The 24,070-nt window shown below is 60.1% G+C and overlaps 1 protein-coding gene and 1 pseudogene across 5 annotated transcripts in view; both read left to right on the top strand.

Moving 5' to 3' along the window:
• The window catches only part of AP3D1 (adaptor related protein complex 3 subunit delta 1), a 46,538-nt gene extending 23,254 nt beyond the window's left edge, over positions 1–23,284 (top strand). Inside the window, exons 4-32 of one of the 5 annotated variants that reach the window (XM_024134416.3) lie at positions 825–905; positions 3,268–3,375; positions 5,028–5,157; positions 5,844–5,983; positions 6,088–6,161; positions 7,347–7,396; positions 8,341–8,390; positions 8,490–8,538; positions 9,615–9,760; positions 9,839–9,987; positions 10,064–10,294; positions 10,730–10,961; positions 11,641–11,786; positions 12,239–12,380; positions 12,955–13,026; positions 13,664–13,739; positions 14,072–14,271; positions 14,615–14,688; positions 14,840–15,014; positions 15,344–15,400; positions 15,934–16,041; positions 16,249–16,395; positions 16,619–16,666; positions 16,978–17,167; positions 17,382–17,470; positions 17,552–17,637; positions 18,190–18,311; positions 18,418–18,497; positions 22,294–23,284. In XM_024134416.3, coding sequence (XP_023990184.1) covers positions 825–905; positions 3,268–3,375; positions 5,028–5,157; positions 5,844–5,983; positions 6,088–6,161; positions 7,347–7,396; positions 8,341–8,390; positions 8,490–8,538; positions 9,615–9,760; positions 9,839–9,987; positions 10,064–10,294; positions 10,730–10,961; positions 11,641–11,786; positions 12,239–12,380; positions 12,955–13,026; positions 13,664–13,739; positions 14,072–14,271; positions 14,615–14,688; positions 14,840–15,014; positions 15,344–15,400; positions 15,934–16,041; positions 16,249–16,395; positions 16,619–16,666; positions 16,978–17,167; positions 17,382–17,470; positions 17,552–17,637; positions 18,190–18,311; positions 18,418–18,497; positions 22,294–22,389 — 3,348 coding nt within the window. In that variant the 3' untranslated portion in view covers positions 22,390–23,284. Of the gene's footprint in view, positions 1–824; positions 906–3,267; positions 3,376–5,027; positions 5,172–5,843; positions 5,984–6,087; positions 6,162–7,346; positions 7,397–8,340; positions 8,391–8,489; positions 8,539–9,614; positions 9,761–9,838; positions 9,988–10,063; positions 10,295–10,729; positions 10,962–11,640; positions 11,787–12,238; positions 12,381–12,954; positions 13,027–13,663; positions 13,740–14,071; positions 14,272–14,614; positions 14,689–14,839; positions 15,015–15,343; positions 15,401–15,933; positions 16,042–16,248; positions 16,396–16,618; positions 16,667–16,977; positions 17,168–17,381; positions 17,471–17,551; positions 17,638–18,189; positions 18,312–18,417; positions 18,498–22,293 lie in introns of those variants that run through there. The other 4 variants (XM_028485622.2, XM_028485619.2, XM_028485620.2 and 1 more) reach the window with 4 other exon arrangements.
• On the top strand, positions 22,390–23,283 carry LOC102994971 (uncharacterized; annotated as a pseudogene).
• Positions 23,285–24,070: the final 786 nt, after the last annotated feature.

Genomic DNA, 24,070 nt, shown 5'->3' with positions numbered 1-24,070 from the left:
GGGTTTGTAGGGTTGGTTATGTGTTTCGTGATACAAATTAAATTGGTGCCTCTTCAAAAAAATAAGCAGACACTGATCGTCTCCCCCAGAGGCCACCACTTGTCACTTGTCCTGGTGTCTCTTATCACCCTCTGAGCGTTTTTTCTTGGCGTCTCAGCGATCCTACTCGTGCGCAGTTTGAGACGTTGCTTTCTTCTTACTTGATATCATAACAAATAAGCACGTCTCCTGCTTTAGTAAATGTTCTGAAAAGCGGTTTTCAGTGCCCACAGCCCATCTGGGGGTGTCCCGTGGTTTTCCTGGCTTGGCTCAGTTTTCCTTGGGAACACACACCATGCGGTGGCTGAGGCTGTGTCCTGCCGACGGGTCACTGCCGAGGGCAGGTTCCCGTCCTCCTGAAGGACACGGTTGTCCTGCCTGCCAGTTACTCTTGGTGAAGAAACGAAATGCCGTATTTGCCAAAATAGGGCCAGTGCTCTGCACGTGTGTTGTAGTATCACACGCACGTGCGGGTGGGACTTTAGGTTACACTCAGCCCGAGTTTAGGCGCTTGTGATGACTTACTCCGTCAGGCCATAACAGCATCTCCAGCTGCCAAGAAGGCAGTGAGGATGCACACGTTAGCGACAGGACGTGCTTGGCAACCCCTGAAAGACGCTGTGTTCCAGAGACCATACGCCTGGGACAGGGCGAGGGGTGCCCTCCTCCTCGTTTGTGACGGGCCGGCCAGGGCTGCTTGGCGTGAAGCTCAGGAGGGTTGGGTGCTTCCCCGGGGGCGCCAGTCCTCTTGTCACCGCTGACGCCTCCATTTGTTCCACTCACAGCGAATTGGCTACCTCGCTGCTTCCCAGTGCTTTCACGAAGGGACCGACGTCATCATGCTGACCACCAACCAGATCCGCAAGGTAGGCCCCTCCTGTGGGAGCAGCTTAGCAGGCAGATGGACAGCCTTCTGCGATCCTCGGAAATGGGAAAAGGGACGGCGGAGCCCACGGGGCTTTCCTCTCTCGTTTCCCCCCCTTGGCGATGGGGGCTGCCCCCCTCAGTCACTCCTTTTTTCAGCCCCTTTCCCGTCTTTTGGGGGCACCTGCTGAGGGCTCGCCTCTCCCAGCGTGGGGGCCTTTGTGCCCACTGGGTCTTGTGAGTCGGACCGGGTGCGTCTCTCGGCCCCGTGTGGTATTCTGTGCTCTGCAGTGAGAGCGCTGAGTAGTCAGCTCCTCCTTGGCCTCAGGACTTTGAGTATCTCTTGTCTCCCGCCTCGCTGCAAGCGGTCAGAGGGGGTGTCAGAGGCACCCTTTCCCACCCCAGACCCCGCATCGGACCCTGTGGCCCGGGGCTCTCAGACGGCCGGTGCCAGGGCCGGGGCGGAGCTGTTGTGGTCGCCCCGTAGGTGGCTGGTGTCGGGGCTCCAAGCGGGCGCTGCAGGGCAGGCAGGCTGTTGGCAGTCATCTGAGGGCCCCCCCCCCGCAAACCTGCTGGCTGACGCCCCGGGGCGGCTCCCGAGGCGCCTGCTGCTCTTGTTGGGCTCTTTGTGAATCACGCTGAGTTGGAGGGACTGTGCCATGAGGCCCTGTCTGCTCAGCCTGGACTGGAGTGATTTTTTTTCTTTTTTCCCTGCATGGGGGATCTTAGTTCCCCTACCAGGGATCAAACCTGCACCCCCTGCAGTGGAAGCGTGGAGTCCTAACCACTGGACCAGCAGGGAAGTCCCTGGAGTGAATTTTAAAAGCCTGTGTTTTCATATTGTTATCACAGTCTGGAAGGTTAACTTTTTTTTTTTCAGTGACTCCTTTTTTTTTTCATTTATTTATTTTTGGGCTGCATTGGGTCTTCGTTGCTGTGCACGGGCTTTCTCTAGTTGTGGCGAGCGGGGGCTACTCTTTGGAGTGAATTTTAAAAGCCTGTGTTTTCATATTGTTATCACAGTCTGGAAGGTTAACTTTTTTTTTTTCAGTGACTCCTTTTTTTTTTCATTTATTTATTTTTGGGCTGCATTGGGTCTTCGTTGCTGTGCACGGGCTTTCTCTAGTTGTGGCGAGCGGGGGCTACTCTTCATTGCGGTGCGTGGTCTTCTCATTGCAGTGGCTTCTCTTGTTGCAGAGCACGGGCTCTAGGCGGGCGGGCTCAGTAGATGTGGCGAGCGGGCTCTAGAGCACAGGCTCAGTAGTTGTGGCACGTGGGCTTAGTTGCTCCGCAGCACGTGGGATCTTCACGGACCAGGGCTCAAACCCGTGTCCCGTGCATTGGAAGGCGGATTCTTTTTTTTTTGTTTGTTTTTTGTTTGTTTGTTTAATTTATTTATTTATTTTTGGCCGCGTTGGGTCTTCGTTGCTGCGTGCGGCGTTTCTCTAGTTGCGGCGAGCGGGAGCTACTCTTCGTTGTGGTACATGGGCTTCTCATGGCGGTGGCTTCTCTTGTTGCGGAGCACGGGCTCTAGGTGTGCGGGCTTCAGTAGTTGTGGCACATGGGCTCAGTAGTTGTGGCTCACAGGCTCTAGAGTGCAGGCTCAATTGTGGCTCACGGACTTAGCTGCTCTGCGGCATGTGGGATCTTCCCGGACCAGGGCTCGAACCCGTGTCCCCTGCATTGGCAGGCGGATTCTTAACCACTGCACCACCTGGGAAGTCCCTGGAAGGTTAATAACTCTTAAAATGTCTCAGTGTATCTTTCACCACATGTGTGAAGTTTAGGGAGGTTCCTCTATGTAAACAGAGTCCTCTCTTTGTGCCAAGACAGGGCTTCTGCATCGGTTTTAGCAGGAGCACAGGCAAGTGACGTCAGAGGCTAGGGCAGATGTGTGCTTCCTGTGGCTGCTTTTCCTGCTCCCCCGAAGGGTGGAGCTCTGGTGGAAGCTTCTCTCCGCTTTGGGGAGGGGCCCAGAAGAGTCACCCCTGGCTGTAGTAGGGGAGACACCCCAATGGAAGCAGAGGTTCTGGGGTTCCACCCTGGGGGGCCCCCACTCTGTTACTTTGGGCGGTCGGAGCCGTCTGGCTGCACCATTTCCTCGGCCCTTGGGTTCTCCCATAGGGAAGCTGTGGGTGGCACTGGCTCTGCCCCATTGCACCCCTGGAGTGAGGGGCGGACCCAAGACAGCCCTCCCCTTAGAGCCGTCCCGGCTCTTGCTCAGCGACAGAGCGTGGAGCTGGCTGCTTCTTGTGAGTCCTTGTCCAAGCCCATCTCCAGACCCAGAGCAGGGCTGGCGGAAGCAGCTGGGACCCAGCGAGGCGCAGTGGGCGCCTGCCTCTAACCCTCTCCCTCCCTTTCCAGGACCTGAGCAGCCCCAGCCAGTACGACACTGGCGTTGCGCTGACTGGCCTGTCCTGTTTTGTTACCCCAGATCTTGCCAGAGACTTGGCCAATGACATCATGACACTGGTGAGTCTGGGAGCGTGCCCGCCCCCCTTGGCTTTTGCTCCCTGACATGCCTGGAAAACCGAGGTTGTAATGTCACGTTGAGGACACTTGGGTGGGCGAAAACGGCCTGGGTCCCCAGGATGAGCTGGGACACCGAGTCACCGTCTCCCCTTCCGTCACCCGGTGGGGCCCGGCATTCACACCTCACCTCCTCTGAAATGGTCCTGCTGGGGAGGGGCGGGGTCTGGCTGGGGATGATGGCCTGTCGTGAGCGCATGGCCCATCAGCTGTGTTCTGAGGCATGGGTGGTGATGGCAGTGGTCTTGGCAGGCAGCGTGGTCAGGTGGTTCTCCGGCCAGTAAACTTTTTATTTTCATCTGAGCAAATCTGTTGTCTGGGGCCCAGTCCATCCAAAAGGCAGAAACCCCAGCTAGCCTTGATCTCCAAGGTAGGCAAGAACATTGTTCTGAAATGTGGACGTGCTCTTAGAAATCACAATCCTCGACTCCAATAAAAGTTAATTTAAAAAGTGAAAACAAAACTGGAATTGATCCCTCCGCCAAAAAAAGGAAAGAAATCACAGCCCTCAGAGGGTTGCCTGCACACCAGATTGTCCATGATCAGGAGGCTTTCCCCCTCTGGCCACGATAAACCAGCGTGGAAGGGTGGCACGTTCCTCCCCGGAGGATTCTGTCCGTACGTGGCCCGTTCGCTGTGCAGATGGTCAGGTCTTGGCTCACAGTCTGGAAGACTTTGGGTACACACAGCTTCCAGATCCCGGGCCAGCACGGCACGGCCCGGGCCGCATCCAGTCACCGCCTGTTATAAATGGTTTGTCCACACGCGGCCCCGCCCCTTTGTCCACACTGTGTCCCTGGGCTTCCCAGCAGCAAGGGCAGAGTCAGACCGAGACCCTGGCCTGCGAAGCCGACAGTATTGATCTTCAGGCCCTCTTCGGGAGGTGTGAGGGGCTCTCTAGGTGAAAGCAGTCACGAGTCCACGGGGGGGCAGTAGTGAGCTGTCACAATGAGTCTCGGTGCCGGGTCACGGGGGCGGGGGTGGCTTCCTCAGGGCCAGGCTGCCTTCCTCAGGGCCAGGCTGCCTGGGGCCCTGACAGGTGAGGAGTGTGCCCACCTGCAGACCAGAGGCCCTCCTGGCCGGAGCACAGTCCCGAGGAAGGACAGGAGCTCCAGGGGTGCAGTGCAGAGGTGCGGAGGGGGCTGAGGCCCGGGCGAGGGGCACTACTCTGGGGACAGGCCTTGGTGGCCCGAAGAGTCTGAGGCCAGTGTTGACAGGTGGAGGCTCTCTCCAGCGTGACCTTCCATTTGGGGCCCCCCTCCCTCCTTCTGTCCCTCAGTGCGCCCCAGTGAGTCCAGGAGGCCAGTCTCAGCCTCCAGAGGGCAAGCTGGGGTCATGGACTCAGGGAGGCAGGTTTCGATTCCGTCCAAGACACTGTTGTGTAATCCCTGGGCTGGGGCAGGCAGTGGAGTAAACGTGCAGGCCGGGCTCAGAGGCCAGAAGCCAGATGAGCTAGAGAGAGGGTTATCCTCCAGGTGATGGAGGCGAGACACGGGCAGGTGTGGGAGGTGGAGGGAGCAGGGGGTGCGGGAAGGACCGGGGAGGGGTGGGCGCAGTGGTGTCAGCAGGGAGACTGACACCTTCTGCCCCTGCAGATGTCACACACCAAGCCGTACATCCGGAAGAAGGCTGTGCTGATCATGTACAAGGTGTTCCTGAAGTACCCTGAGTCTCTGCGCCCCGCCTTTCCCCGCCTGAAGGAGAAGCTGGAGGACCCCGATCCCGGTTTGTTGACTTGAGTTAAGAAGGGGCCCGTGTGGGGCCGTGATGCTCCACCAGCGTCTGTGAAGTCTTGGTGGAGGGATACTAGGTCCCGGGACCCCTTCCTAGCCCTCCCCCGTAGGGCACCTTCTTACTTTCTGGCCCCGTGAGATACCAGGTTTGCTTCCTCCTTTCCCGCCAGTCCTGGAATGTGCCGTTTCTCCAAACAGCTCTAGTTTTGTTAGCTGGTGTGGGATTTGGAAACCAAGACCACCGGGGCTGCTTATCTCTGCCAGCTGGCGCTGCCTCCAGGCCGCAGCAGACACCACCCTCGCCCACCGCGGAGGCCCCTCTGTGCGCGCACCCGCCGCCTCGTGTTCATTCTGCTGCCTTGACTGGCGGTCCCACACCACAGGGCTCACTCCTGCCTCCGCCTGTCCTTTTCTGTAACTCCTTCCGGGGAGACCCCGGGCCATGCAGATGTAAAACAGCTTCTCCAAACCTTTGCTTGTCTCGGGAGGATCTGCTGTGCGTCGCAGAGGATCACGGGGTGTGGGGCGTGGTGGTCAGGGTCAGGAGCCGAGGGGCAGCCCCGGGTGGAGGCGGACAGAGCACCTGGAGTGCCTTTGATTCCTGCTGGGGACACGCCCCGAGGGACCGGCCTGCTCTGGAGGACGGCCCCCTTGCTGATGGCGTCCCTCGCTTCACAGGGGTCCAGTCGGCGGCAGTCAACGTCATCTGTGAGCTGGCCAGACGTAACCCCAAGAACTACCTTTCCCTCGCTCCGCTCTTCTTCAAGCTCATGACCTCCTCCACCAACAACTGGGTCCTCATTAAGATTATCAAACTGGCAAGTGTCGCCCCTGGGGTGTCCTGAGCACGCGCAGCCAGCAGAGCCCCAGGCTGCTGTCCCATCCCTGCTTCGGGTGACCGCTGGCCTCTCTTGTCCCCTAGTTTGGTGCTCTGACCCCCTTGGAGCCAAGGTTGGGTAAGAAGCTGATTGAGCCTCTCACCAACCTGATCCACAGGTAGGGCTTGGGGCGGGCGTGGGAGGGGTGCCCCAAGGAGGGGCGGGTGGAGGGGCACCCAGGCCTGAGGGCCTGCCGCCGCCAGGAGCCGCGTCTCTGGGCTCTCCCTTCCTCAGTCTGCAGACAGCACAGTCAAGACAGGATGGAGAGGGAATTCCTTGGCGGTCCAGTGGTTAGGACTCTTGAGTTCTCACTGCCAAGGTGTCCCGGGTTCAATCCCTGGTTGGGGAACTAAAGTCTCACAAGCCGTGCAGCACCGCCAGAAGTAGACGGACAGACAGACAGATAGGCGGGCGACGGGAATATATTTTAAAAATAAAAAAAGGATGGAGAAAGCTGTCCCAGCCAGTCTCTGGTTCACAAGTAGACCTCAGCAGTCTAGTTGAAGAGCCCTAGGTGAGTGTGTCACCACCCAGTTCTGGAATGTTCTAGGAGCTTCTACACGACTTCAGGTGCCTGTGTTTGAATAGTGGGGGCCAAGCTTCAGGTGCCAGGAGATTCTGCTCCTGGGGTCCCCTGGGAAGTGGCCAAGGGCTTGGGATGTTGCTGATTTTAAACAAGTCACCGGGTTTTATAGTAAGTAGCTTGTGGTTTTCAGAGCACTGACGAGAAGCCATCAGTCCTGTGACCGTTCATGTGGACTGCCTGTGGTGGCCCGTGCTCTGGGGTTTGGGGGACTTGGGCTTGAGAACATCACTGTGAGGATATCAGAGAGGAGTGGGCGTGCCTGGTGCCCACCCTGGTCGTCCTGGGCTGTGCTCACCGTGGCCCGGGACGCCCCCCAGGGATGACGTGGGGCACGACTCCTCCGTGTTCCTCCTGCCTGCGCATGGCCAGGCCTACTCCCTGTCCCAGTGGAGCCGGCCGGCAGCGTCTGGGCTGGAGTAGAGAGGCCTTTGGGGAACTTGGCTTCTCTTCATGGGAGTTGCAGAATCAGGTTATTCGTGCGTGGGCTGCAGTGGTGGGAGTATTTCAGGCCACTTTTGAGGGCTAGAAGGGGTGCTTCTGTCCCTTGGAGGAATCTGATGGCCTCACTGCCCAGGGTGGGGTGTCACCGGCATGGCCTTCAGACCCGAGGCTTCCTGGGCTCCGCGTTTCCTCGGAGGTGGTGCCCCCAGGGATCTCGGTGGGGTGAGCGGGAGGCAGGCGGCCCTGTCTTCCCGGCTCCTGTGCTTCCTTCCCTAGCACGTCTGCCATGTCCCTTCTCTACGAGTGTGTCAACACCGTCATCGCAGGTGAGCACCGGGGCGACCGTTCTGGCGCAGGGAGCTGTCGCCGGCAGGGGAGCTGGTCCCCGGGCCTCACCAGAACTTTGAGGTTCCCGGCTGGGAAGCTGTTTGGCCCGGCCCGTCTGCAGCCCCTTTGGAAGTGTCAGCTCGGACACGGTTGCAAGCAGAGCCATTGCCAACCTTGGGCTCCAGTGATAAACACTGCACCCTGGCATCTGCCACACCCACCAGCAAGACCGCCTTTCATGAGCATTTTAAAGCAAATCTCAGGCCGCTTCCCCTGTGGCGTCTTTAGCACAGGACCTACAACCAGGAGAGTTCTCGAGAGGGAATCGGCACGTTCTCCCCAAAGGGTCTCGTGGCGTCCGTTAGTTGCAGTCGGACCGCCTGGTGACTTGTCCCTGCAGCCCAGTTTCCTGTAGATACGCGGAGGGAGTTGGTGGCCCGAGGGTTCAGCTTCTCGCTGCCTGCCTGTCCCTGCCCTAAACTGCTGGGACGCCCCTCACAGCCCGTGGGCAGCCCTAAGTTCAGTGAAGCCCAGGAAACTGGCCCGGGGTCTACGCTCGTGACTGCTGTGGGCTGTGCGTGTCGCTGAGGGTCAGCGACAGTGAAAGGGAGAGGAAGGGCGAGTGTGGGACTTGGGAGCGGGGCAGGTGGCCAGAGAGTGGTCCCTGAGTCTGGAAAGGTCCATGGGGAGGACCACGGTGTGGCAGGACCGCAGATGGCTCCGGCGATGGGCGGGGCAGGGGAGTGCAGGCGGGAGGCGGGCCCGGCCCATCGTGCGTCGCGCGGCCAGCAGCTCTCAGCTGGGGGCTGGCCCACGGCCCTGCCCCGGACGAGGACCCCTGGTGCCCGGGGCCCGTGCTCTGCTCTCTTGGTCGCAGAGACCCAGCCTGGGGTTCTCACTGGGGCCGGTCACGCGGGGCCCTCACCCCAGTCATCTGTTTCAGTGCTCATCTCGCTGTCGTCTGGCATGCCCAACCATAGTGCCAGCATCCAGGTACGTCATGGGACCAGGGGCTCCCCTCCCGGGCCCCAGGGACACCGACTCTGCCATCGGTTTAGAAGATGTGACCGGTGGCATCTCCCCTCTTTACAGCTCTGTGTTCAGAAACTGCGGATATTAATTGAAGACTCTGATCAGAACTGTGAGTTACTTCCTCTGCAGGCCCTGCAGGCCCTGCGCCCTAGACCTCCGCCAGTGAGGGCTCGTCCCCACCCGAGAGCAGAGCGGGCCTGGCATGGCTGGCAGATTCCTCCCTGGCTACAGCCCCCATGTCTGCACGGCGGGTTCCTTCCAGCCGGCACCTCAGGGTGTGGCTTGGCCGTGTCCACTGGAAAGGTCTTTAAGCTCTGGGCCCTGTGCCCACATCCACGGGGAGCTGGGACCCGGTTGCAGGGAGGAGCCGGGGAGGCCGGCGGAAGCGCAGTTGAGACGTAAAGGGCGAGCTCAGGCCCGGGAGGAGCAGGCTGGGCGTGGAGGAAAGTCCCCGCGGGCATGCTGCAGGCCCCCCCGGCGGTTAATCAGACGGGGTGGTGCGTGGGGCTCCTGGCGAGTGAGGGGGAGCCACTGTCCGTCTTGCTCGCGTGCCCACTCGTGCACTTCTTTCAGCCGACGTGTGCTGTCGAGAGTTCCAGCCAGTCACACGGCCCTGCTGCCAGGACCACGGTGGAGAGGGCTTCTGAGGGCCTGGTCATGTGGGCTGCTCAATTTTTGTTTTTAGTGTTGTGGTTTTTTTTTTTGTCTGCTCCTCGTGGCTGCTGGGATCCTAGTTCCCCTTCCAGACCAGGGATTGATCCTGGGCCCTTACGGTGGAAGTGCGGAATCCCAACCACTGGACAACCAGGGAATTAATTCCCTGGCTGCTCATTTTGAATCCAGGTCTGTTTGTTTTGAGCAGGAGTTGCCGAACTTTTCCTGGCAAGGACCAGATAGTAATTCTCGTCAGCTTTCCAGTCTGTGTGGTCTCTGCCACTGTAGCGTAGAAGCCTGCTGGCGGGTGTAGACCACAGGCCTGTCGTGTGCCAGTAACGCTGCCCTAGAGACGGGCTGTGGCCCAGTCTAGATGATGGTGCGTTGGGCTGCTTGAGGTGGGCAGCGAGGTGGGCCTGGTGCCCATGAGACGTGGGCCGACGGAGCCCAGGTCGTTTGGGGTGGGGCTGCAGGCCCGGCCTCGCTCTCCGAACCTCGTCCACGTCTGAGAGCGCTGCGCTGTCTCTGCAGTGAAGTACCTGGGGCTCCTGGCCATGTCCAAGATCCTGAGGACGCACCCCAAGTCTGTGCAGGCACACAAGGATCTTGTCCTGCAGTGCCTGGACGACAAGGACGAGTCCATCCGGCTGCGGGCCCTCGACCTCCTGTACGGCATGGTGCGTGCCCACCCTGCCACCTGGCTGCCCCGCCTGCCCGCCCGGCCCCTCCCTCACCAGCCGCCCCCCCCCCCCCAGGTGTCCAAGAAGAACCTGATGGAGATCGTCAAAAAGCTGATGACCCACGTGGACAAGGCCGAGGGCACGACCTACCGCGACGAGCTGCTCACCAAGATCATCGACATCTGCAGCCAGTCCAACTACCAGCACATCACCAACTTCGAGTGGTGTGGCCCGCGGCCCAGCGTGCGGGCGGGTGGGTGGGCAGGCGGGGGTGCTGCCCTCACGGGCTCTGTCCCGCAGGTACATCAGCATCCTGGTGGAGCTGACCCGGCTGGAGGGCACCCGCCATGGCCACCTCATCGCCGCCCAGATGCTGGATGTGGCCATCCGCGTGAAGGCCATCCGCCGGTTTGCCGTGTCGCAGATGTCCGCGCTGCTCGACAGCGCCCACCTGGTGGCCAGCAGCACCCAGCGCAGCGGCATCTGCGAGGTGCTCTACGCGGCCGCCTGGATCTGCGGGGAGTTCTCCGAGTGAGTGGGAGCCAGGGGCCTCCTGCTCCCCAAGGGAAGCGGGTGTGCCCGCCAGACCCCAGCCCCGGCAGCCGCCCCGCCCACCGGCCCACCTCCTCTCTTCCGCCCTCGTTGGGCAACAGCTGCTCTCACGGCAAACGTCTCCCGTCACGGGGAGCGGTGAGAGGTCTGCCAGCCGCTGGCCCAGCCTTCCTCCCCTCCTCACCGCTGCAGCCACAGGTCGTCACCGTTGCCAAATTCAGGCCGTTGATGGTTCTCCTTTCCTTTTTCTCGACTGCTTTGTGCGGCTGCTGTGTGACTCACGCTGTTGCCGTGGTTTCTCCCTTCACACCCCTCCCTCAGCACCTGGCATCGGGCGGGGACTCGCGGGGCTGGCGTCAGCCCTGGCGCACAGACCTGCTGGGAGGGCCGCTCACCGGCCGTCCCTGTCCTCAGGCACCTACAGGAGCCCCAGCAGACCCTGGAGGCCATGCTGCGGCCCAAAGTCACCACCCTGCCGGGCCACATCCAGGCCGTGTACGTGCAGAACGTGGTCAAGCTGTACGCAGCCATCCTGCAGCAGAAGGAGCAGGCCGGGGATGCGCAGGCGGCCCAGGAGGTCACGCAGCTCCTAGTGGAGCGGCTGCCCCAGTTTGTGCAGAGCGCGGACCTGGAAGCCCAGGAGCGGGTGAGCGCCGCATGTCGGCACGTCCTCAGGGGGTCGGGTCAGCTCCGGGAGAGCAGCTTGGGCAGGTGTTCTTTTCCCGGCTCCCCCACGCTCGGCCCGGGGGTTGGGCAGATCTGGAGCCACCGTGCTGGGGAGGCCCTGGGTCAAGGCGGGTGGGAGACTGAGCGAACGGGAGACCGTGTGAGGGTCTGTGGTCAGCCGAGAGGGAAGCATCAGAGGTGACCGCGGTCCTGGAGGCCGCTGGCCAGGAGGGTGGAGGAGAGCTGGTCGGAGGAGAGCTTGGCACGGCGTCTGGGCATCGGTGGCCCAGGAGCTCGCCTCTTGGCTCCGTGGTGACGTGGGGCTCTCAGCTACCCAGATCCCGCCCCTGGCGCTCAGCGGGCCGTGGTGGCCAGCGCCGCTGCTCGCTGGGGCGGTTGCCTTGTGGGGCGGTGCTCCCTCCACCCCCGGCCCCTTGTCTCGCCTGGGAGCCCGTTTGTGTCCTCGTGAAGGAGATGGCAGCCGGGCCGGCCTCCTGGCCCGGTCAGCGGCTCCTCGTGGCTCGTTCTTCGAGTCCTCAGCAGGGGTCCGGCTGGGCGTCTGCACGGTGTGAGCGATGCCCCGCGGGGGCCGAGTGGCCTTCAGGGCCAGGCCTGCGTAACTCCTTCCTGACTCATCCACGGCCCCCCCCCGCCCCCAGGCATCCTGCATCTTGCAGCTGGTCAAGCACGTCCAGAAGCTCCAGGCCAGGGATGTGCCGGTGGCAGAAGAAGTGAGCGCCCTCTTTGCTGGGGAGCTGAACCCGGTGGCTCCCAAGGCACAGAAGAAGGTTCCGGTCCCCGAAGGGTGAGCCGTGCGGTCCGTCAGAGGACACAGATACAGGGTGGCACGAGGGCCCGTGGGAGCAGAACCACAGCCCGGACCTGCTGTCCAGATGGGCAAGGGGGAGCGGGCTGGGAGGAAGGCCCCCTGAGGCCCCAGCCCCCTGTGGGCGGGACAGACTCTTCTCACACAGACCGTATGCACGGCACTCACTGGTTCTTCTGGGGCCCTGCTGTCCCCACCCCTGGTGCCACCCCTGGGAAGCAGGTTGGCTGGTAGCTGTTGCCCACAAACCTTGCAGGCAGCGTGAGAACGTGGGAGGGGGGCTGCCCAGGCTCCAGGGTCCCTGGTCTGCCTTGCCCGCTGTGACCTCGGGCCACTGCCCAGCCTTCATATCCTTGTCTCCAAGGGGACGGCAGTGTCCAGGGCCAGGCATGCAGGCCGGAGCCACCGTGTGATCTCACTGTGTCCTGCAGCCTGGACCTGGACGCCTGGATCAATGAGCCGCTCTCGGACAGCGAGTCTGAGGATGAGAAGCCCAAGGCCATCTTCCACGACGAGGAGCCACGGCACGCCAAGCAGCGGCCGCCCGAGGCGGACGAGCAGGAACTGGCCCGGGTGAGGTGGGGCGGGCCGGGGCCACGCACGGTCAGGTCTGGGCTTTGGGTCCACTGTCCGGTGGGCAGTGCTGAGCCCACCTTCGACTTTGGGCGGGGTTCTCGTTGAGACCAGGAGTGGCCTCTTGAGCCAGGAGCTCCCTAGGTAGACCGTGGGGCCCGAGCACGCTCAGGCCCTGGGGTGCCCGGCATGCCACGCTGGCCTGCTGCCTGCGCTCCTGGGTGCGGGGCCTCAGGGTGTCATGCAGACTGGAGAAGCAAGGCGTGCTGTGTCCCCCGCTCCCCCGCCGGCCTTCCTCGCCCGGCCTGCCCTCCACCCCAGGCCCTACCCCGGAGCACGCGGCCTCTCCGACCCCCGCCCGTGCAGCTCCTGGTTTGTCCCGCCTGCCTGTCTCCCACCTGCTCTTTCCCACCGCTGGCCTCCGTCTCCTGGTGGTCAAAGGCCAACGGTGAAAGTGGCGAGGGGTCCCGGCCCCCGCTGGGTCTGGCGCGTGGAGGTGGCCCCCACCTGGGAGGATGCGAGGGTGAGGGCTCCGCGTACCCGCTGACGTGCGCGCTGCATCCTGTCCCCTCAGCGCCGCGAGGCCCGGAAGCAGGAGCAGGCCAACAACCCATTCTACATCAAGAGTTCCCCGTCCCCCCAAAAGGTGAGGCCGGCCTGCTCGTCCTTGAGACATGCTCCCACGGGGCCCGTCCGCTCTCTGTCCATGGCCCATGCGGGGCTGTCAGCAGGTCCACGGGCAGGACCGTGAGGGGCTCCCGACACCAACACCTGGGGAGTGAGTCCTGCGTGGGTGAGGTCAGGCTCCTTTGCCATGGTGGGAGGGGAGGGGGCGCGAGGGGACCTGGGGTCCTGCCTGGAGCCACCTCTTTCATCTGTACCCTCCACCCTGCAGACCCGTCGTCCGTGTTGGGCTCCCCTGGGGACGTGGCTCCACGGGTGGGTGCTGCGCAAACCGGTTTCCCTGCTCTTGGGATTTCTGGGTCACCCCTCTGAGGGGCTGCAGACTGTCCCCCGCTGGCACCTGTGTGTCGGGCTTGCTGATTCCTGCCGTCCTGGGGGCAGGAAGCGCTATGTCACCATGGTTCCAAGCCTACACTGTTTTTCCGACTTGGAAAGAAAAAAGATTCAGGTGCAAAAAATGGAGGTCTTGCACCTCATCCTGTACTCGTCCCCACTGGCAGCCCACCCACGTCTTTGTGACCCCTTGCTCTGGGGCGTCGGCACATCACGCTGGGCCCACCGCCCTGCTCAGTGACAGGGCCTCGGTGTCTCCTCTCCAGCGGTACCAGGATGCGCCAGGTGTGGACCACATTCCCGTGGTGCAGATTGACCTCTCGGTGCCCTTGAAGGTGCCAGGCAAGTGTGTGCCTGGTGGCACGGGTGACGGGGACCTCAGGCCAGGTGCAGGCGCCGCCTCGGACCTGCGCTCCAGCCCTACCCTGCACCCCGTGCCGCATCCTCGTCCCAGCAGGCAGGGGTGCACGCCACGGCCCCCAGGTTCAGCCCCACACCCCTCGCCGCCCTGGGGCCCCCATCTGCGTCTCAGTAGCCAGAGGGCATTGCCCAGCATCCGCTTCCCCCAGGCATGGGTCTCGGGGCTGTGGGTGAACCAGGTGGCAGCAGGGTGCTAGCTGGGTGGGACGTGTCCACGGCGCTGGGCTGAGTGCCCCGTGTGCGCCTGTTGGCAGGGATGCCCATGTCAGACCAGTACGTGAAGCTGGAGGAAGAGCGGCGGCACCGGCAGAGGCTGGAGAAGGACAAGAGAAAGAGGAAGAAGAGGGAGCGGGAGAGGCGGGGTGCCCGGCGCCACACCTCGCTGCACACGGAGAGCGACGAGGACATCACCCCCGCCCAGCGTGTGGACATCGTCACCGAGGAGATGCCCGAGGTCAGCCACTGGCCTGCGTGTCGGGTGGGCGCCCTTCCCGGAGGTGGGCTCCACCCTCGCGTGGGCCTGCCCGTCGCTGCTGCCTCTGTGGCACGGGGCAGCCTCGGCCAGCTGTGCCCTGTGCACCGTGAGCAGGCGGCCCCTGCACTCCTGCCCCATTACCTGTGCTGAGTTGGCTGCCCGCGCCGAGCGCCAGGCCCCAGATCAGACTTCCTCGTGGGTGTGGACCTGGTGGCCCGTTTCTGAGAAGGGAGATGGGGGCCCTGTGGAGCCGTAAGGCTCGGCGGGGTCGGGGGCCGGATGGGTTGGTCTGGATGGACGCAGGGCTCCTCTCCCCTCTCAGAACGCCCTGCCCAGCGACGAGGACGACAAAGACCCCAACGACCCCTACAGGGCCCTGGACATCGACTTGGACAAGTGAGTGCTGGGACTGAGAGCTGGGCAGCTGCCCCGCGGGGCTGGACGCGGCCCGGGCTCCCCATGGCCTGGTCCCTCTCTCTGTTCTCTGTTTACTGCACGAAGGGGGCATGGCCTTGTCACGGGCCACGCCTCCTGTGACCACCCCCAGGCCCCTAGCCGACAGCGAGAAGCTGCCCGTCCAGAAACACAGAGACGCTGAGACCTCCAAGTCCCCGGAGAGACAGGACGTCACTGTCATGGAAAAGAAGAGCAAGAAGCCCAAGAGGAAGGAGAAGAAGCACAAGGAGAAAGAGCGAGAGAAGAGGAAGGAGGAGGCGGAGAAGGTGAGGGGCCAGGCGGCGTGTGTCACGTCGGGCGGGGCGGGCCCGGGCTGCCAGCCGCCCCTCTTCCATCCCGTGCGTGTCATACACGTGGAGGGGATCTCCTACAGAACCGTCACGCACTGCTCGTGGGCCTTGCCGCAGAGCAGCGTGATTCCGCCTGGCCACGTGGTCCTGGTGGGCGCTCGTTTCCGTGCCGGTAGCGCTGGACGTGCCCCCAGCTCCCTGCACACTCGGGTCCTGCGGGGCCGCGGTGGCCTGTGCCTGGCGGAGCCACTGTGCCCTCTCGGGGCTGCTGCTCTGGCCAAAGGCGCATGTTCCCGTGGTTTCAGGGTGCGGACTTAGACTTCTGGCTGTCCACCACGCTGCCTGCCGCCACCCCGGCCCCGGTAAGAGCCTCCTAGTGACCCGTGCTGGCCCCAAGTGCCCCTCGGCGGACACCTGTGCTTTTCGGCCTTGGAGACGTCAGGGCGCCACCTCGGTGCCCTGCCCCGGCGGTGGAGGAGGTGGGGGACCCTCAGGCAGAAGCCCGGTCTCGGCCGGCTCGGTTCTGTGCCCGAGGTCTCGCCCAGGCAGTGGCTGTGTGGCCAGCCCTCAGCACAGAGCCCGGGCCCTCAGAGCCAGGCAGCGCTCCTGAGCGACCGCTTCGTGTTAGTGGCTGGGGCCTGGTGGCTCTGGGGTCTCCAGCCGTGACCCTGGTCAGTGCCAGCCAGCCACAGGCCGGGCCTCCTTTCCCCTCTGCTGGCCACCGGCACTTACTGGGGGCCACAGGTCTGTCTGCGTGCTGATGACACGCCTGGCGTGCGGAGGGAGGTTTGTCACCGCGGGGTGTCCAGGATCAGAGCAGGTCAGGGCTGAGGGCGCAGGCCACCCCATCCTGGGCCCCAGCTGCCTTTTGAGCTTGCCACCCGGCTCCGTGCAGGAAGAGCCCGGCGTGAACACCGCGGTCACTGCCCCTAAGGAGGAGCAGGAGGAGCCCAGGGGAGAGGAGCAGGATGCCGGCGAGGACGGGGAGCAGGACCTCGAGAAGGTGTGGGACGTGGTGTGTGGGATCCGGGCTGGGGGAGGTGGTAGCCTGCCACCCAGGTCCCACCGCGGGGGCCGCTGGGGCCTCCTCACAGTGGCCTCCTGTCGCTGTGCGTACGGGGTCGTACGGGGTTCTGCTTCCGCACGGCACCGTGGGGCCGTGACTCGCCACAGGAGCGTGGGGTTGACCTGAGCCCTGTTCCTGCTTCAGAAACCTTCCAAGCATAAGAAGAAGAAACACAAGAAGGACAAGGAGGAGCGGTCTAAAGACAAGAAGAAATCCAAGAAGAGGGCGCCTCCAAGGGAAGGGGAGGCCGAGCCCGTGGAGAATGGCGCGCTTGATGAGGAGCCCCTCCCGGTGAGGGTGCTTCCCGAGCACGTTGGGAGCGGGCTGTGGGCGTTGCACCCTCCCTGCGGTCCTCCCGGCCCTGCCAGTGTCAGGAGCCCCGGGGTGTAGACTCGTGTTGTCCGGGACCCGCGGGGGCTCCTAGTGTTTCTTGCCGACGGCACCCGGCGGCTCCCGATGTCAGTCCCAGGTCCTCACCGTCCAAAGCTGAAGCGTTCTTTCTCTTTTGTTCCAGTCCATGTCTAGCTACTCTCTCCTGGCTGAAAATTCTTACATCAAGATGGTGAGCCACGTGGGGGTTACGGGGGGTGGGGCTGGGCGGGCTCAGGGCTCTTGTCTCTAGATGTGCGAGGCGTGGAGCGGAGCGGAGCCAGGCGGCCGGCAAGGCCTGCTCACTGTGGGTCGGGAACAGCTGACAGTCACGGACAGAGCTGGAACTCGGGTGCTCGTGCGAGGGCTCAGGACGTTCCCTTCTTCGCACGTTCACGTGCTGGGAGAGTGGGTGGTGCCCACACTCTCCTAGGCCCTCGTCTAGGCCCACGGGGGTCCCTGGTGGGCTCCCCTGCCCCGCCGACCCCGGGCCTTGCTCTGCAGACGTACGACGTGCAGGGCAGCCTGCAGAAGGACAGCCAGGTCACGGTGTCCATGGTCCTGGAGAACCAGAGCAGCAGCTTCCTCAAGAACATGGAGCTCAACGTGCTGGACTCGCTCAATGCCCGGCTGGCCCGGCCAGAGGGCTCCTCGGTCCACGACGGTGTCCCCGTGCCTTTCCAGCTGCCCCCTGGTGAGTGGCCCCCGGGGCACCCAGGAGCTCCCTGATCCTGTCATCTGGTGCCCCCTCAGGGCGGAGCCTGGCTCCCTGACCAGGGCAGGCAGCACTGAGGACAGACCCAGGCCAGGCTTACATCCCTGCCACCTGCCCAGGTGGCTGCACCCCCATCCGCCACCCCAGGCCGTGCCCCGTGCTGCTTCTCAGGTCCGTTTCTCGCCCTCTCCAGGCATCTCCAACGAAGCCCAGTTTGTGTTCACCATTCAGAGCATTGTCACGGCGCAGAAGCTCAAAGGAACCCTGTCTTTCATCGCCAAGGTACCTGGTGGGGGAGGGGGGGCACCCTGAAGGTCAGCCGCGTGCCCCGCCCCCGCTCACCCTGCGCCCCTGCTCCTGCAGAATGACGAAGGTTCCACCCATGAGAAGCTGGACTTCAAGCTGCACTTCACCTGCACCTCGTACTTGGTCACCACGCCATGCTACAGGTGCGCCACCCTCCCGCCCACCCTTGGCTCCCCACTTCTGTGCCATGGGAAGCTCTTCATACGGTCACCTTGGCAACGTCCTCTGACCTGAGACGAGGATGTGCACGGAGTGTTGGGTGACCGGCTCGTGGTTGGCGCAGAATGCCCAGCACGTCTGCTGGGCCGGCCAGCTCGGGCGCCTGGCTCTCAGCACAGGCCTGGCGGCCCTAACGCTGGACGTCCGAGCCCAGAGTGCGGGCAGGGCTGGCCCTCCTGAGGCCCCTCTCCGTGGCCCTCTCCCCGTGTCCTCACGTGCTCGTCCATCCCTGCACGTCTGCATCCTCATTTCCTGTTCCCACAGGGTCCCTGGGCATGTTAGATTAGGGCCCTGTCCCCAAGTGCAGTCGTGTCCTGGGGACACAGTTCAGCTCTTGACTTGCTACCAGACCCTGGGGGACCCTGAGCTATAGGCCCACAAAGGAGGCGCCCCACCCCCTGGGCTGGGGTCTCTGCCTGCCCTGCTGCAGGGGAGCCCCCTGTTGTCCCCCCCACCGTTCTGTGTCCTTCCCACAGTGACGCGTTTGCGAAGTTGTTGGAGTCCGGGGACCTGAGCATGAGCTCAGTCAAGGTTGATGGCATTAGTATGTCCTTCCAGAACGTTCTGGCAAAGATCTGTTTTCACCACCATTTTTCCGGTAAGACTGGACGTGCCAACAGATGGCTCAGCCCTCTTCCCGTACCTGTGACTGTCCCCTGCCACCAGGGGCTGGCCCGGCCTCACCCCCAGGCCCTCTGTTGCAGTTGTGGAGCGGGTGGACTCCTGCGCCTCCATGTACAGCCGTTCCATCCAGGGCCACCACGTCTGCCTCCTGGTGAAGAAGGTGAGCCCCACGGGAGGGCCCCAGCCAGGCCTGTCCACCCCTCGCCGCTGTGCCTCCTTGAGCCTGTGTTTGTGAGGGGTGTCGGCCTTTCCTTTTCTCCGTCTGGCCTTGGCATCAGGGCACTAGTGCGTTCCCTCCTCTCGCATTTCCCGGAAGAGATCGCAGGTAGTCAGTATTCCTTCTTGCATGTTATGTAGAATTCGCCAAGGAAATCGTTTGGGTCTGGGGGTTTCTTTTTTTGGGGTGGGGGTTTCTTTTTTGAAAGGTTTTTATCTACAAGTTCAGTTTCTTTCTTTGATAGTTGTAAGACTTCTTGTTTTCTCTCTTTCTTATTGGGTGATTTTTGGTAGTCGTAGTTTTCAAAGAATTGATCTGTTTCATTCAAGTTATAGAGCTGATGGTGTGTCAAGTTGTCCAGTTCTCTTCGTGTCCTTTTAGTGTCTGAGGGATCAGTGGTGATTATTTTTCATTCTTGATGTTGGTAATTGGTGTCTTCTCTCATTTTTCTTGGTTATCCTGGCCAGAAGTCTTACTTAGCCATTTTGTTGATCTTTTGAAAGATCTATTTGATAACCAATCTTTTAAAAAAGTTAGGGACTTTCCTGGCAGTGCAGTGGTTAGGACTCCGTGCTGCCACTGCCGGGGGCCCAGGTTTGATCCCTGGCGTGGTGCAGCCAAAAACAAAAAAAAAGTTAATGTTTCTTTAAACAATAAATTTTATTGAGTTCTGCTGCATATCTCCTTACTTCTGCCTGCCTTGGGTTTATTTTGCTCATTTGTGGTTTCTTAAAGTGAAAACTTAGACCAAGACCTGTCTCTTCTTCTTCTTTTTTTTTTTTTTTTAAATATTTATTTGTTTGTTCATTTATTTACTTACTTATTTTTGACTCGAGCCAGGTCTTTAGTTGCTGCACGCAGACTTCTTAGTTGTGGCATGTGGACTCTTAGTTGCAGCATGTAACTCTTTAGTTGCGGCACGCGGGATCTAGTTCCCCGACCAGGGATCGAACCCGGGCCCCCTGCATTGGGAGCGTGGAGTCTTACCCACTGCACCACCAAGGAAGTCCAAGACCTGTCTCTTCTAATAAAGTTTTTAGTGTTATAAATTTTCCTCTAAGTCCTGTTTTGGATGAACTGCACACATTTTTATGATTCATTTTCGTTTCTGTACAGTTCAAAATACTTTCTATCACTCCTTCCTCTCTGACCCATGGATTACTTAGAAGTGTGTTAATTTCCAAGCGTTTAGAAAGTTTCCTGTTGCTTTTTGGTTACTGATTTCTAGTTTGACTTTTCAGGCCTTTGAAATGTGCTGAGGCTTGTGTTCTGGCCCAGGATGTGGTCATTTCTGGGTGGATATTCCATAGGTGCCTGGAAGCATGTTATACCTGTCACCTAGATCCTGCTGGTTGATGGCATTTTCCTTTTCTTCTGGATCCTTGCAGATTTTCTTCTGGCCCTTGATGAGTGAGCAAGGAGTATGAGGCCAGTGGTGGTCAGTTGGTCTGCTCCCCCAGTTCATCAGGCTTTACTCCATGTGTGGGAGCCCTGTTGTTGGCTGTGTGGACCGTTAGAATTGTGGGATCTTGGTGAGGGACCCTCTCATCAGTGGGTATGCTCCTCTCTGTCCTGGGCTGTGTTCTTTTCTCTGAAGGCTACCTTGTCTGATATCAGTACAGACACTCCTGCTCTCATTTGATGGATGCTTACGTGGTATGTCTTTTGCTATGAACCTGCCTTTATCCTGTTTGGATAAGAATTCCTTGTGAATGCTGTAGAGCTTGGGTCACATGTCCTTATTCATCCTGTCAATCTCTGTCTTTGAGTTGTAGTGTTCAGACCGTTTGTGCTTAAAGTATTACTGATACATTTGGGTTTGTCCCACATTTTGTTTTTTCCCTGTGTTTTTCGTTCCTCTTCTTCCCACTCCCACTTTCTGTGGCGTATGTGAGCATTACGGTATCCTGTGTTTATATGTTGGCTGTGTTGTTGACGGTCTCCGTGTATCTGCTTGGGGGGCTTGAGGGATTACATTACACACTTGGAGTGCACAGTCTACTTGGAACTCAGGCGGAATGTAAAAAACTCACACCCTCTCGGTCCCTTGACCCTCCCTTCACACGGGCAGTTGTCTTAGGTTTTGCCTTTGCAGACGTTGAAGACAGCTCACGCCACGTTACAGCTTTACAGATTTCAGAGAACTCGGGGTGCAGGTGGGGGCGGGAGGGGGTGAGATAGCCTCTTGTGCTCGCCCTCGTGTCTACCATTTCTGTCGCTTTCATTTCTCACGTTCCACCCTTCTGGCTCATTTCCCTCTGTCTGAAGAACTTCTTTTTAGATCAGGTCTATTGCATATGTATTCTCTTAGTTTTCCTTCATCTGATTATTCTTTATTTCAGTATTCCTCAAGGCTATTTTTGCTGGGTATGAAATTCTGGCTTTGTCGGTCTTTTCACTCAGTACCTCAAAAATAGGCCATTTCCCCCTTTTTAAAAAGAAAAAAAATGAAAATATTTACTTATTTGGCTGCGTCAGGTCTTAGCTGCTGCATGCAGGATCTTTTTAGTTGCAGCATGAGGGATCTTTGGCTGTGGCATGCGGGATCTAGTTCCCTGACCAGGGATCGAACCCGGGCCCCCTGCATTGGGAGCACAGAGTCTTAGCCACTGGACCACCAGGGAAGGCCCTAGGCCATTTCCTTTTGGTGTCTGTGGTTTCTGACAAGGAACATTTTCCTTTTACTAGGGAATGCATCGTTTTCCTCTGGCTATTTTAGGTTTTTCTTTGTCTTCAGTTTTCAGCAGTTTGTGATGTGTCTGGGCATTGACTTCCTTGGGTTTATGTTAACTGTGTGGAGTCTGCCGAACTTGCTGAATCTGTGCATTTATGTCTTTTGCACAACTTGGAAGTTTTCAGCTATGATTTAAATACCTCTTCAGCACTGCATTCTTTGTCCCCTCCTTCCGGGACCCCTGTGATGTGAATCTCAGACCTTTTGTTACTCTGCCCACCCCACTCCACCTCCAACTCCTTTCCGCTATCTGTTCAGCTTGGATTATTTCCATTAATCTCTTGTCTGGGTCATTGACTCTTCTGTCATGTCCATTCTGCTGTTGAGCCCATCCAGTGAGCTTTACATCTTGGCTGTTGTATTCAGGTCTAGAAGTTCCACTGGGTTGATCTTGACTCTTCCATTCCTTTGCTGAGATGTTGTGTTTTCCTGTGTGCTTCAGGAGTGTACGTGGTTGGTGATGGGAGGTTCTCGTAGTATCTACTTCAAAGCCTGTTAGGTGATTCCAACATCCACCTCTTCTCGGTGGGCGTTTGTTGATTGTCTTTTCCACGTGAGCTGAGATTTCCTGGTCTTGTGGTGCCAAGTGATTTTGGACTGTATCCTGGACACTTTGAATAGGAGGAGACCCTGGGCCTTCCTTACACCCTGTGGAGAGCATTGACACACAGGTTCCAGCTGCAGGACGTCTGGTCCCACGCCCTCCGGTTTTCACAGCCTTCCTCTCTGCACAGCTGCCTCCTGCGTGCCCCTGTGGGACCGGGCCGGGTGGGGCTGTGTGTCCTCCGCAGGGCTGGCATCGCTGCCTCTGCCGCGCTCTGCCAGAGCGTCCATCCTGGGCCCCTGGGAGACAACAGGGTGCGGTACACCTGCTCCGTCTCGCCTGGAGCCCCTCCTTTTGATTATGAAAGCACCCGGGCATAGGAGAGCATTTGCAAAAGTTGGAGGTACACGGGAGTCGCAGGGCGGCATCTCAAGGCGCTGGCTGTCGTTTCCCCGTTGCAGGGTGAGAAGTCGGTGTCGGTGGACGGGAAGTGCAGCGATTCAACGCTGCTGAGCAACGTGCTGGAGGAGATGAAGGAAACGCTGGCCAAATGCTGAGTGCGCCGCCCGCCATGGGGAGGGCTCGCGGGGAGGGGCGGCCAAGTGCCGGGTTTCTCCTCTGTCGCAAGGACTGGGTGCAGCCGGGAGATAACCCAGTCCACCGTCATCCACTGTGTAGACACTGAGGTTTATGTTGCGTTGATTTATCCTGTCATCTTTTTCACTTTGCCCTCACGGCTCTCTCTGGCGAGAAGCCCCCTTCCACTCCCCAGGCCAGCAGGGGCTTCTGTAGCCGGAGTGGACTGTGCACTTGGCCACAGGAGCTGCCCGAGGGTGAGGGTGACCGCCATCCAGGCCGGTTCCTGGTGGGGACTAGACGAGGTGGCGCGTCCTGCTTCTGTCAAGCCATCCGAGTCCCATGAGTCCCCAGATGCCCTGCCCACTGGCAGCTGGGGGGTGAAGAACAGGCCAGCTACTCAGCCAGGTGATATTCCTGTTCATCCCTGACGCCAAGGGTCACGTCCTCCCCCCAGGACACATGGTGGGGGAGGGTCGTGCAGGCTCCCGTCCGTCACATCCCGTTCATCCCACCACCGTGTTCGTGTGTCCGCCGAGCGGGGGGTGCCCGGCGGGGATCCCGGACCTCGCTGGCTTCCGTGCCCGGTCGGGTGTTGGGGTGAGTGGTGGAGAGCTGCGATTCCGGCCCCTCCACTCATCACCGGACGCTCTGCAGGTCTGTGTGTGCACGTGCGGAAGGGCCTAGTCCTGGGCTCCGCAGCCCTGACGGCGAGGCACGTGTGTCCAGGGGCGGCTGGGCCCCTGAAGCGCACCTCAGGGGCAGGGAGGGGGACCCCAGCCCACCCCCGTGAGACTGAACTTTCCTCAGAAATGATAGTCCTCGATGACGTTTTAACTTTTCCTTTTGATGAAAACTGTCACTTTAGCATGTAGAGTAACCTATTACAGAATCCTGTGCAGTGATTCTAGAATCTCGAAATGTATGATGTGTTATATAAGAATTTATCGGCTATCGATATTCCCGTATAAGGGAGAGACATATCACGCTGCTGTAATGATTCTGTGTCAAGATGATCCAATAAACTTGCAAAACAGACGTTTACCTGTTGGGTCTCTGGCCCATGACAGTGTATGCCCCCCAGCCAGGGGATTCTGACCCACTGTGGGGTTCAGCACACAGCCCCTGAAATGCTCGTGGTCCGAGGGGGGTTGCAGGGCACCTTCATGGAGGTTGCAGTGTGCGGGGGATCCCTTGCCCTCCTACCATGCACCCCTCGGCCCCTCGGGAGGGGATGTGGTCCTCACGTCATCCAGGCCCCTGGGCTCCGGTGGTAACGAGCCACCTGACCCCCCACCCCCCACCCCACGGGATTCTGAGGCGTCCATCTCCCTCCCTTTACTAGGGAACCCCATTTGTAAGGGGTGTGTGGGGTGAGCAGAAACGTTACTAAAATAAAGTTTAAGTTAGGTAAACGCTTGTACACACACGTATACACCCTCATTTCTAATCTTCGAAGCTCCCAGTGAGCAAAGGGCAGGGTTAGGAGTCCAGACACACGTGTACAGACCCCAGGGCCCCAGGAATCAGCAGGAGCAGATGCTGGAAGGAAGGCCCTGTTGCTGTTTGGGGGGTTTTTTTGTTTCGTTTTGTATTTTGCTTTTTTTTAGTTTTATATTTTATTTTTGGCTGTGTTGGGTCTTTGTTGCTGGGTGCAGGTTT

The sequence above is a fragment of the Physeter macrocephalus genome, unplaced genomic scaffold (genome assembly GCF_002837175.3).
Source record: "Physeter macrocephalus isolate SW-GA unplaced genomic scaffold, ASM283717v5 random_482, whole genome shotgun sequence".
Classification (NCBI taxonomy): Eukaryota; Metazoa; Chordata; class Mammalia; order Artiodactyla; family Physeteridae; genus Physeter; species Physeter macrocephalus.
This window is presented reverse-complemented; position numbering and strand designations above follow the sequence as displayed.